We start from the raw sequence: 12,878 nt of genomic DNA, 5'->3' as shown, positions 1-12,878 counted from the left end.
TTTGAAACAATTTGAATTATTATTTAACTGAATAGTAAATGCAATATGAGTTACTGTTTTCATAAAGATATCTATAAATTACAAATAATTGCTGAACGCTTTCTCTTTCGCCCTAAACATACAGAGCCTATTCAGCAACCAAACATACAAAGCTTGATTCTCTTTCTATATTGATAACTGTTTCTGCCGCTTACACCTTGTGAATTTTGGCATCTCAATTTTGGGCAAAATTATCAAATTTGGATTGAAGCCCAATACTGTGACATTTACTATCTTAATTAATGGGCTCTGTATGGATGGTAAAATCAGTCGAGCAGAGATTTTTTCAATGATATGGTTGCTGGAGGTTATCAACCTGATGTTCATACTTAGACTGTGATCATAAATGCTCTTTGTAAATGTAGGAAAACAAATGTGGCTATTGAGTTGCTAAAGGGAATGGTTGAGAGAGGTTGTGAGCCAGATGTTGTGACATAAAATGCAATTGTGGACGCTCTTTGCAAGGATAAGCTAGTTATTGAGGCTTTAGACCTCTTCTCTCAAATGAGGAATAAATGTATTTCACCTAATGTTGTCACTTACACCTGCTTAATTCAAGGTCTTTGCAATTTAGGCAAATGGAATCAAGCTTTGGCCTTGTTGAAAGAAATGGCGGGGCAAAACATATCACCAAACATTATTACTTCAATATATTGATTGACAATCTTTGCTAGGAAGGACTGGTTTCAAAAGCTCAAGAAATAAATAAAATAATGATCCAACAAGGGGTGAAGCCTGATGTTGTCACTTACAGTTCTTTGATGGACGGATTTTGTCTGTGTAACCAAATGGATGAAGCTACAAAATTATTTGATCATATGGTAAGCAGTGGCATAGCTGATGTCTTTAGCTGCAACATCTTGATTAATGGATACTGCAAGAGCAAAAGGATAGATGAAGCAACAAAACTTTTTTATGAAATGATTAAAAGTAGTTTAGTTCCCAACTTTGTTACTTATACTACTCTTATTAAGGGATTGCGGGAAGCGGGCGACTGGAATTGTACTAGAAGTTTTCAAGAACATGTGTTCTCATGGTCGTGACGGATAAAGTGACTTTTTCAATCATTCTTGATGGCTTGTGCAAACAAGGGTATCTTGATGAGGCACTCACACTATTTAAAGCGATGGAAAAGAGTCGGTTGAAGCCTGATTGTGTGAGTTTTACCATTTTGATTGATGGTATGTGCAAAGCTGGGAGGCTTAATGATGCCAAAGAACTAGTTTTTAGGCATTTTGAAAAAGGCTTACAGCCTAATGTATATACATATAGTGCAATAATAAAAGGCCTTTGCAAAGAAGGATTATTAGATGAAGCATACAAAGTTTTTAGAGGAATGGAAAAGAGCGGATGTTTACCGAATGGTTGCTGTTATAATGTGATTATTCAAGGATTTCTCGGTCATAAGGATGTAGCAAAGGCAACACAGCTTATTGATGAAATGGTTGATAAAGGATTCTCTGCAGATGCCAGCACCTTCGAATTGGTAATACATTTATCGCGCAATGACGATCTCATTCTGAGAAAACTATGAAATTGTTCCAAATGTTCTAAACTCAACTCAACTCAACTCAACTAAGCCTTTATCCCAAAAATTTGGGGTCGGCTATATGGATTTGCTTTCTCCACTCTGAACGATTTTGGGTTAAATTCTCAGAAATGTGTAATGCTTCTAGGTTATGTTGTACTACTCTCCTCCAAGTCAATTTAGGTCTATCCCTTTTTTTCTTTCTATCCTCTAACCTAATGTGCTCTACTTGTCTAACTGGAGCCTCCGTATGTCTACGCTTCACATGACAAAACCACCTCAATCTCCCTTCTCTCAACTTATCTTCAATTGGCACCACTCCTACCTTTTCTCTAATACTCTCATTACGGACTTTATCTAGTCTAGTATGGCCACTCATCCACCTTAACATTCTCATCTCTGCAACTCTTATCTTAGATGCATATGACTCTTTCAGTGCCCAACACTCACTACCATATAACATAGCCGTATCATTTATGCGGTAAAATTTTCCTTTCAATTTATTGGGAATCTTACGATCACATAAAACTCCCGTGGCACGTCTCCACTTCAACCATCCGGCTTTAATCTTATGACTAACATCCTCCTCATATCCCTCGTCTACTTGAAGGACTGAGCCTAGATATTTAAAGTGATTACTTTGGGGCAGTATCACTCCATTCAAACTAACTCCTTCCCTAGATATTTAAATTGTTCCAAATGTTCTAAAGATGCAAATTTTAAGTGATATTTTAACAATCAAGACTTGCTCAACAGATGGACGAGGTATTTGTTATGTTGTGAGTTATTGCTGCTTCAATATATTTCATTTGAGTACAATTACAATCCCTCTAGTAGTTACTTTCCCTTTTCAAAAGAAACTATGTACTAGCACTAGATTATGATTTTAGGTTGTATATGCATATTAACATTAATGAATATGTTTGACTGCTAGATAAAAAGGATTGAAGAACTATTGGGTGAGTATGTGAAATGAGATATTTTGATATAATAGCAGCTTAACTTGTATTTCTATTTTATATGTTTAGCCATTAGTGTCCTGCATATTGACATTTTTTTTTCATGAGTAGATTGGAAATGTCAGAAGCTTTACATTGTTACCATGCCTTGTTTGCTTACATGTTATTTTTTCTGGGCAGGGCCTGTGAACATATTGTTCTTCTTCATTATAGAGACATCATCAGCTTATTAAGTTTCTATTGACCTGATTCCTAATCTCAAAGTAACAAATCTCATAATCATGATAGTAACTGGTAACTATATTATGATTTATTTATTATTATTATTAATTTTTTTTTGCGTGTCTTAGGCCTGATTGCTTACCATCATCTCATTTGTATGTTTTAAGTCCCCTTTTTTTAGTATTAAATAAATTTCAGCTAAATATCTGCATAGCTTGTGATGATGAGTTTTTGGATGTGAAATTTATATCATCTATGGGATCAATTAACCAGCAAAGTTCTTCGGTTTTGACTAAATTATACTGTATACTCTATTGAATATTCAATCTTGTTCTATTCATAAAAAAATTTATTGCAGTAAATTTTCTTTTCACATGCAAATTTTCTTATTTCTATCTATTGCCTCATTGAATGAAATTCACAATTAACCTAGTTAACTCGTACGTTTCGCCATTTTCAGTTGTAACTAGTGTTGTTTGAATTTGAAATTAATTTCAGTAGCCAGATTTATGTTTTTTCAAGAAAAAGTGCCTCCTATATCTCCTGGCCGGTTATCACCAGTGTCTATTATGTTCTATGGCCTTCTAGCACTTCCTGTAACACCCCAAAATTTTAAATTTTTATTATTTTATGAGTAATATTGGTATTTTAATTTTATTAAAATTTTAAGAAATTATTTGGAATTTTTTTAATTTTAAAAATCGGGTTCGATTTTCTGAAAATATGAACTTTGATGATTTTTAAAAATTAATGTAAAGACCACGTGGCAGAACTAAAAATATATTTGGAGTCTACGAATTTTTCTGAGTTTTCTGGAATTTTTTCGAAATTTTTGGACCTCGTTTTCGGTCCCGAGGCAGAGTAAAAATTTAAAATTTTGTATTTCGAATCGAACCGGCCAAATCGAACCGGACCGAATCGGACCAGTCGAATCGGACCGGCTCCCTTCCCTTTTTCTTCCTCCCGCGCGCGTCCCCTCCCCCTTCTCTCTTCCTCCCGTTTTCTCTCTCCTCCCGCCCCAGCCCGCCGGCCAGCCACCTCCCCTGCCTCCCCACCTTGCCGGCGCCCCACCTCGGCCCTCCCCCATGGCCGGCCACCGCTCCAAACGGTCGTAAAACGCGCGCGAACTCCCCTCCCTCGCGCGCGCGGCTTTTCGTCTTCCCGGCCGAAATCCGGCCGATCCGGCCACCAATCGGACCGGGTCTTGTGTCTAAAATCATCTACTCGTCGAGAGCTTTCCATAGACACCAAGAACACCGAAATCCATCGAGCAGTTTGTCCAATTTTTGCCCGGGAAGTTTTTAGCCCATTTCGACTTTTGGGCTAGATTTCTCGCAAACCTTGAACCCCATGAGAAAACCGAGAGTACCAGAGCGCTCCACTCGTCGAGAGCTTCGCGGGGATATAAATTTCAAAATTTTCCGACACCGTTTTCCTTTCAATTTATTGGGAATCTTACGATCACATAAAACTCCCGTGGCACGTCTCCACTTCAACCATCCGGCTTTAATCTTATGACTAACATCCTCCTCACATCCCTCGTCTACTTGAAGGACTGAGCCTAGATATTTAAAGTGATTACTTTGGGGCAGTATCACTCCATTCAAACTAACTCCTTCCCTAGATATTTAAATTGTTCCAAATGTTCTAAAGGTGCAAATTTTAAGTGATATTTTAACAATAAGGACTTGCTCAACAGATGGACGAGGTATTTGTCATGTTATGAGTTATTGGTCCTTTTTTATATAGAAAGTATAATTATATTTGGAATTCCCTAGCAAGTTGTTCTATGCTTAATTCTCTGTGCATTGACCAATTTGTCGCCCTTCTTCTATATAGGAAATCAGTGCAATCAGTGCATGTGGTGGTTTTTATCTTGCCAGCATTGTGTGACTCCATAATCATAATTCATGATATGCCTATTCCCTAATTTGCAACTTTCTGCATTATTTTTGGCTTGATGATGCAACTGCAAAAAGTAGAATATAGTTTGACAGAAAGAAGGATAGCTAAAACATCAAAAGAATGTTATGTGTCCATAGTTAGATTTAAAGGGTGAAAAAAAAAAGTAGTAAGCTTAAGACTGTTAGATAGTTGAAGTAGAGCACAAAAATTTCCCTCATTGGATTTTGCTTACTGTTGCAAGAAAGTGAACCTTCCAGAAAATGTCAGAATGGATTATGCATAGAATTTGGGTAGCAGATACTTGCATTATAGGTGTTTGTGATATATGTCGAAATGGTTGCTGCATAATGTAATGACATTTTTTGATGTAATAGTAGCTTAATTTGTATTTCTATTTTATGTGTTTAGCCATTTGTGTCCTGCATATTGACATTTTTTTTTATGAGTAGGTTGGAAATGCCAAGCTTTGTATTGTTATTGTGCTGAATTTGCTCACATGTTATTTTTCTTGGCAGGGCCTGTGAACATATTGTTCTTCTTCATTATAGAGACATCATGAGCTTGGTAAGTTTCTATTGACCTGATTCCTTAATCTCAAAGTAACAAATCTCATAAAACATTAAATTTTATTTTATTGGGTAAGCATAAGAATGACTTAAGATTTGTTATTGTGCCTATGTTGATGCCTTTCCCTGTTTCTTGTGAGAAGTCTTAGAGTTGTTACAATTTCTTGATATTTATAAATATGCATACAAATACAACTAATGTATAAATACACATTTAAAGAAAACTTAGTATTATTAAATAAGTGCAAGTTGGCCAAATAGACGCTGGAATATTTTTCAATTTTTCATTTTTATTGCCTCAAAACAAAAATATTTATCATTGTAATACATAGCAATTAACAAAGTTCAATTAAATGTGAAGAAAATAAAAAAAAAATCCACTAAAATAATAGGAGAATAAAGTTTAATTTATTTTCTAATTTTAATAATTATGAATAATTGAATTCAAAACTGTAAAATTGATTAATTTATTTTATGAATTTAATAAAATAGGTTAATTTATTTTAAATTATATCTCATGCATCGAAAGCCTAAAATATTAATAGTAAATTATATTATATCCCTTACATTAATTATTTTTCATTCTTTAAAAATTTTATAAAAGTAATAAGTACTTTTTTAATAATTTAAAAAATATTTAAAAATAAATTTATTCAAAAATCTTGTTGTTTGAATTATAAAATATTTGTTGAATTTTATTTTAAATTTTGAAATGAGATAAATGGTGAATTAATGGTAATTTTTATTTTATTAAATTTTTGTCATTTTTAAACTTGAAAATTCATTGTCCTAATAAATATTGTTAATAATTTATTTTCTTAACATATTAATTTAAATTATTGAATTTTTTATTATATTATCATTAAATCACAAAAAGTACATTAAATTTTTTTATTTATTCAAAGATAAATTTTAATATATTAAATTTTATTGTTCATTAATATAAATAATTTTATTATTTAAAATTTTAATTTTAAATATTTATTTTACTATAAAATAAAATTTTACATAAAAAATTTTAAATTATTTTTTAATGCTAGTTGTGCATTGGTATGATTCGATTTTCTCTTAGAGGTAATTTAATTAAAATTTAAACATAATTAATCGAATAAAAATTAATTAAGTTTAATAATCCTTATAGATAAATTAAAATTTAAACATAATTAATCGAATAAAAATTAAAATAACATTTTTTATTTTAATTATTATTTTTTTGTAACAATTTGAATTATTATTTAACTGAATAGTAAATGCAATATAAGTTACTGTTTTCGTAAAGACAGAAATCTATAAATTACAGATAATTGCTTAACACTCTCTCTTTCGCCCTAAACATACAGAGCCGTCTCTCTTTCTCTGAAGATGATAATGTCGGCGCGGAGGATTTTCACAACTACTGAGAGGTTCTTCCGCTTTCAACTGCAAACGGAAATGGGTATCATTCAATCTCCATCCTTATTGTTTACCAATTACTTCCATTCTTCTGCTTCCACGCATAATCCTAAAGATGCAAAATCTCAACGTTTCTTGAGATCTAAGTTCAATTCTTCTTCTTTTAGGGACGTTGATGATGCCTTAGCTTTCTTTAATCATATCATTCTTTTGCGTCCTCTGCCTTCTATTGTTCAATTTTGTCGATTTTTATCTGCTCTTGTGGGAATGAAACAATATCACACGGTTATTTCTTTGTCCAGAACAATTGAGTCTCTAGGAATCTCACACGATATTTACTCTCTTTCTATATTGATTGACTGTTTCTGCCGCTTACACCTTGTGAATTTTGGCTTCTCAATTCTGGGGAAAATTATCAAATTTGGATTGGAGCCCAATACTGTGACATTTGCTACCTTAATTAAAGGGCTCTGTATAGATGGTAAAATCAATGGAGCAGTAGATTTTTTCAATGATATGGTTGCTGGAGGTTATCAACCTGATGTTTATACCTACAATGTGATAGTAAATGCTCTTTGTAAATGTGGGAAAACAAATGTGGCTATTGAGTTGCTAAAGGGAATGGTTGAGAGAGGTTGTGAGCCAGATGTTGTGACATACAATGCAATTGTGGACGCATTTTGCAAGGATAAGCTAGTTATTGAGGCTTTAGACCTCTTCTCTCAAATGAGGAATAAATGTATTTCACCTAATGTTGTCACTTACACCTGCTTAATTCAAGGTCTTTGCAATTTAGGCAAATGGAATCAAGCTTTGGCCTTGTTGAAAGAAATGGCGGGGCAAAACATATCACCAAACATTATTACCTTCAATATATTGATTGACAATCTTTGCAAGGAAGGACTGGTTTCAAAAGCTCAAGAAATAATGAAAATAATGATCCAACAAGGGGTGAAGCCTGATGTTGTCACTTACTGTTCTTTGATGGACGGATTTTGTCTGTGTAACCAAATGGATGAAGCTACAAAATTATTTGATCATATGGTAAGCAGTGGCACAGCTGATGTCTTTAGCTACAACATCTTGATTAATGGATACTGCAAGAGCAAAAGGATAGATGAAGCAACAAAACTTTTGGATGAAATGATTAAAACTAGTTTAATTCCCAACTTTGTTACTTATAATACTCTTATTAAAGGATTGTGGGAAGCAGGGCAACCTGGAATTGCACTAGAAGTTTTCAAGAACATGTGTTCTCATGGTCGTGACGGATAAAGTGACTTTTTCAATCATTCTTGATGGCTTGTGCAAACAAGGGTATCTTGATGAGGCACTCACACTATTTAAAGCGATGGAAAAAAGTCGGTTGAAGGTTAATTGTGTGAGCTATAACATTTTGATTAATGGTATGTGTAGAGCTGGGAGGCTTACTGATGCCAAGGAATTGTTTTCTAGGCTTTTTGAAAGAGGTTTACAACCTGATGTTTATACATATAGTATAATAATAAAAGGACTTTGCAATGAAGGTTTACTAGATGAAGCATACAAAGTCTTTAGAGGAATGGAAGAGTGTGGATGTTTACCGGATGGTTGCTGTTATAATGTGATTATTCAAGGGTTTCTCAGGCATAAAGATATACCAGAGGCAACACTACTTATTGATGAAATGGTTGATAAAGGATTCTCTGCAGATGCCACCACCTTTGAATTGGTAACACATTTATTGCGCAATGACAATCTCATTCTGACAAAACTACGAAATCGTTCCAAATGTTCTAAAGGTGCAAATTTTAAGTGATATTTTAACAATCAAGACTTGCTCAACAGATGGACGAGGTATTTGTCATGTTATGAGTTATTGGTCCTTTTTTATTTAGAAAGTATAATTATATTTGGAATTCCCTAGCAAGTTGTTCTATGCTTAATTCTCTGTGCATTCACCAATTTGTCGCCCTTCTTCTATATAGGAAATCAGTGCAATCAGTGCATGTGGTGGTTTTTATCTTGCCAGCATTGTGTGATTCCATAATCATAATTCATAATATGCCTATTCCCTAATTTGCAACTTTCTGCATTATATTCGGCATGATGATGCAACTGCAAAAAGTAGAATATAGTTTGACAGAAAGAAGGATAGCTAAAACATCAAAAGAATGTTATGTGTCCATAGTTAGATTTAAAGGGTGAAAAAAAAAAAGTAGTAAGCTTAAGACTGTTAGATGGTTGAAGTAGAGCACAAAAATTTCCCTCATTGGATTTTGCTTACTGTTGCAAGAAAGTGAACCTTCCAGAAAATGTCAGAATAGATTATGCATAGAATTTGGGTAGCAGATACTTGCATTATAGGTGTTTGTGATATATGTCGAAATGGTTGCTACATAATGTAATGACCTTTTTTGATGTAATAGTAGCTTAATTTGTTTTTCTATTTTATGTGTTTAGCCATTTGTGTCCTGCATATTGACATTTTTTTTTATGAGTAGGTTGGAAATGCCAAGCTTTGTATTGTTATTGTGCTGAATTTGCTCACATGTTATTTTTCTTGGCAGGGCCTGTGAACATATTGTTCTTCTTCATTATAGAGACATCATGAGCTTGGTAAGTTTCTATTGACCTGATTCCTTAATCTCAAAGTAACAAATCTCATAAAACATTAAATTTTATTTTATTGGGTAAGCATAAGAATGACTTAAGATTTGTTATTGTGCCTATGTTGATGCCTTTCCCTCTTTCTTGTGAGAATCTGCTCCTGTTATATTATATGCAACTTTTCTTTTTCTTGTGAGAATCTCATTTGTATGTTTTTAGTTCCTTTTCTTTAGTATTAAATGAATTTCAGCTAAATATTGCTTACTGCTTAGCTTGTGATAATGAGTTTTTGGATGTGAAAATTTATATCATCTATGGGTTCAATTCACTAACAAAGTTGTTCAGTTTTGATTATACTGTACAGTCTCTTGAATATTCAATCTAATTCTATTCATAAAAAAAATATATTTCAGAATATTTTCTTATCCCATGCCAATTTTCTAATTTCTATCTTTTGCCTCATTACATGAAATTCACAATCAACCTAGTTAACTCATAAATCTCACCATTTCCAGTTGTGGCTAGTGTTGCGTTGTTTGAATTTAAATTAATTTCAGTAGCCACATTTACGTTTTTAGGTAAAAGAGTTTCCTATTCTGTTCTGTGGCCTCCTAGCACTTGTGCAGGATCTAGCTGTTCTGCTCCAGGTACAAGTCCTTGTTCTACCATTCAATAACAAGGAACTGCCTTTGATTTTACATCTGATGATGGTATAAATTTTTGAAAAGTCTGGGCCACTTGGGGTGGAAGAGGGTTTAAGGGGCTAATGGTCAGCAAGAGAAGCGTAGTTTTCTTGGCGTCTGAATTTGAGAGCTGAATATGTTTAGGCATCCTGAAATAGGAATCACTGATGGAAAATCTGAAAGCTCTTCTCGTTGATGGCTCTCTTCTCGGACTGGCCGTTCCTGGCATGGAAGCTAATGAATGCACGAAATGACCTGATCTTTAATGATAAACAATGGAAAACACTAGAAGTATGAATTAATCAGTACTCTGAAGCCGAGAATTGCTTCACCAATCCATGATTAATGCAGTAATCTCTAGTATTAAGATAATTCCAATCTGGACTCACTAGCTGTTGGTTTCATTATGATAAGCTTTGAAATTCTTACCGTTAGAAGAAGTTGCTAATATGCTTATGAGTCTGTCATCAGAGATCTGTTGTTTTTGTCAATAGAGAAGGAAATTGGCCAGTTCACATTTCAAATTCTAAATGTTTTGTAGTTTCTTTTAAATTTTCTCAAGTTGTGATCAATATTCAAGAGATGATATATAGTATTGATGGCATATGAAGATTTCCCTTCTTTCATAAAACTAACATATATGTGGCCTCTGTATCTACACATCTATCTCTTTCTGATCTCCATTCATGTGTGCTAGTTTTCTAAATGAAGAAACGAAAATTAATTTTCAGTTTTTCAAAGTTTAATTAAGATTTGAAAATCAATAGAAAAGTTCAGTTTAATAATTTTATTTTTTTCATAAAAATATTATTATAACTTTTCATAATAAAAATTAAATAATTATTAAAAATATTTATGCACAATGATAAAAAAATAATTATATTATTATAAAAGAATAAATAACACATATTAAAAAAATTTTAAAAAGTAAAAAATATTTTTTAGTCATTTATTTTTTTATTATGGAAGATAATAATATATTTTTAATTTTTTAAATTAAAAAACTATTTTTTATATAATTTTTAATATAAAAATAAAAATAAAAATATTTTTAAAAAATAAAAAAATATATTTTTTACGAGTAAACCTGTTGTAACATTTTGTCATTACTAGTGTATATACTGGCAGAAACAGATGCACCTTTATTGGTAGATTTCTTATAACATTAACATATGAAATATAAAAATATATTTTATGATAAATATATTTAGAATTATAAATTATTTTTATAAATAAGATTATAAATATAGTAAGAAAAGAATAGTTAATTAAATTAGATCAATTTTAATTTGATATCCCATTTGATCTATTTGACGGTAAATAAAATATTTTTTTGTCATAAATATTTTTTTAATAGAAAATAATTAACACCTATTTGATATTATTATAAGAGTTACTATTATTATTAGAGTTACTATGGAGAAATTTTTTTAAATATATTAATTAAAAAATAAAAAAAAATAATTAAAAATTAAATTTATGAACTTTAGTTTAGCGGTGCTTTGTTACTTATAATACTCTTATTAAGGGATTGTGGGAAGCAAGGCGACCTGGAATTGCACTAGAAGTTTTCAAGAACATGTGTTCTCATGGTCAGCAGCCAGATAAAGTGACTTTTTCAATCATTCTTGATGGCTTGTGCAAACAAGGGTATCTTGATGAGGCACTCACACTATTTAAAGCGATGGAAAAAAGTCGGTTGAAGGTTAATTGTGTGAGCTATAACATTTTGATTAATGGTATGTGTAGAGCTGGGAGGCTTACTGATGCCAAGGAATTGTTTTCTAGGCTTTTTGAAAAAGGTTTACAACCTAATGTTTATACATATAGTATAATAATAAAAGGACTTTGCAATGAAGGTTTACTAGATGAAGCATACAAAGTCTTTAGAGGAATGGAAGAGTGTGGATGTTTACCGAATGGTTGCTGTTATAATGTGATTATTCAAGGGTTTCTCAGGCATAAAGATATACCAGAGGCAACACTACTTATTGATGAAATGGTTGATAAAGGATTCTCTGCAGATGCCACCACCTTTGAATTGGTAATACATTTATCGCGCAATGACGATCTCATTCTGAGAAAACTACGAAATCGTTCCAAATGTTCTAAAGATGCAAATTTTAAGTGATATTTTAACAATCAAGACTTGCACAACAGATGGACGAGGTATTTGTTATGTTGTGAGTTATTGCTACTTCAATATATTTCATTTGAGTACAATTACAATCCCTCTAGTAGTTACTTTCCCTTTTCAAAAGAAACTATATATTAGCACTAGATTATGATTTTAGGTTGTATATGCACATTAACATTAATGAATATGTTTGATTGCTAGATAAAAAGGACTGAAGTACTATTGGGTGAGTATGTGAATAACCTAAGATTTGTTATTGTGCCTATGCAGATACCTTTCCCTTTCTCTTGTGAGACCCTGCTACTTCCCTTATCAATGCATTTTGTGTATAGTTTCAGTGTTGGCAATTCATTTATCAACCTACCATGATGAATTTCTAATTTTTATTATATTCCTCAAAGCAAAACTCGCACGCTAACTGGATAATTCCTTTTATATATGTAGAATGTATAAGCATATTTGTTCTGTGCTTAATTCTATGTGCATTTGCAGGTTTTTCACCCTTTTTCCATACAGGAAATCAGTGCATGTTGTGGTTTTTATCTTGCAAGCATTTTGAGATTCCATAATCACAATTAATAATGTGCCTATTCCCTAATTTGCAACTTTCTGCATTATTTTCTGCTTGAAGATGCAACTGCAAAAAGTAGAAAGTGGATTGACGGAAAAAAGAAGAAGAAGAAGAAGAAGAAGAAGATAGTTATGGGTCCATGGCTAGGTTCAAAGGATGGAAAAACAAAAAAAAAAAAAGAAGGGGAAGAGAGGGGAGGGGGGGTGCGGGGGTGGGCGTGTGTAAGCTTAAGACAGCTAGACAGTTGAAGTAGAAACATAAAAATTGCCATATTGGAGTTTGCTTAC

General features: G+C 32.5%; 1 protein-coding gene and 1 pseudogene across 1 annotated transcript; both read left to right on the top strand.

The window, feature by feature from the left end:
• The first annotated feature begins 752 nt into the window (after positions 1–752).
• LOC131172035 (pentatricopeptide repeat-containing protein At1g12620-like) lies at positions 753–1,573 on the top strand. The gene is made up of 2 exons (XM_058132978.1): positions 753–1,041; positions 1,131–1,573. The coding sequence occupies exons 1-2, from the start codon at positions 753–755 to the stop codon at positions 1,571–1,573; spliced, it is 732 nt and encodes a 243-aa protein (XP_057988961.1).
• Positions 1,574–6,500: 4,927 nt separating this feature from the next.
• Positions 6,501–12,357, top strand: LOC131172034 (putative pentatricopeptide repeat-containing protein At1g12700, mitochondrial; annotated as a pseudogene).
• The last annotated feature ends 521 nt before the right edge of the window (positions 12,358–12,878 follow it).

Source organism: Hevea brasiliensis, chromosome 13 (genome assembly GCF_030052815.1).
Source record: "Hevea brasiliensis isolate MT/VB/25A 57/8 chromosome 13, ASM3005281v1, whole genome shotgun sequence".
Classification (NCBI taxonomy): Eukaryota; Viridiplantae; Streptophyta; class Magnoliopsida; order Malpighiales; family Euphorbiaceae; genus Hevea; species Hevea brasiliensis.
This window is presented reverse-complemented; position numbering and strand designations above follow the sequence as displayed.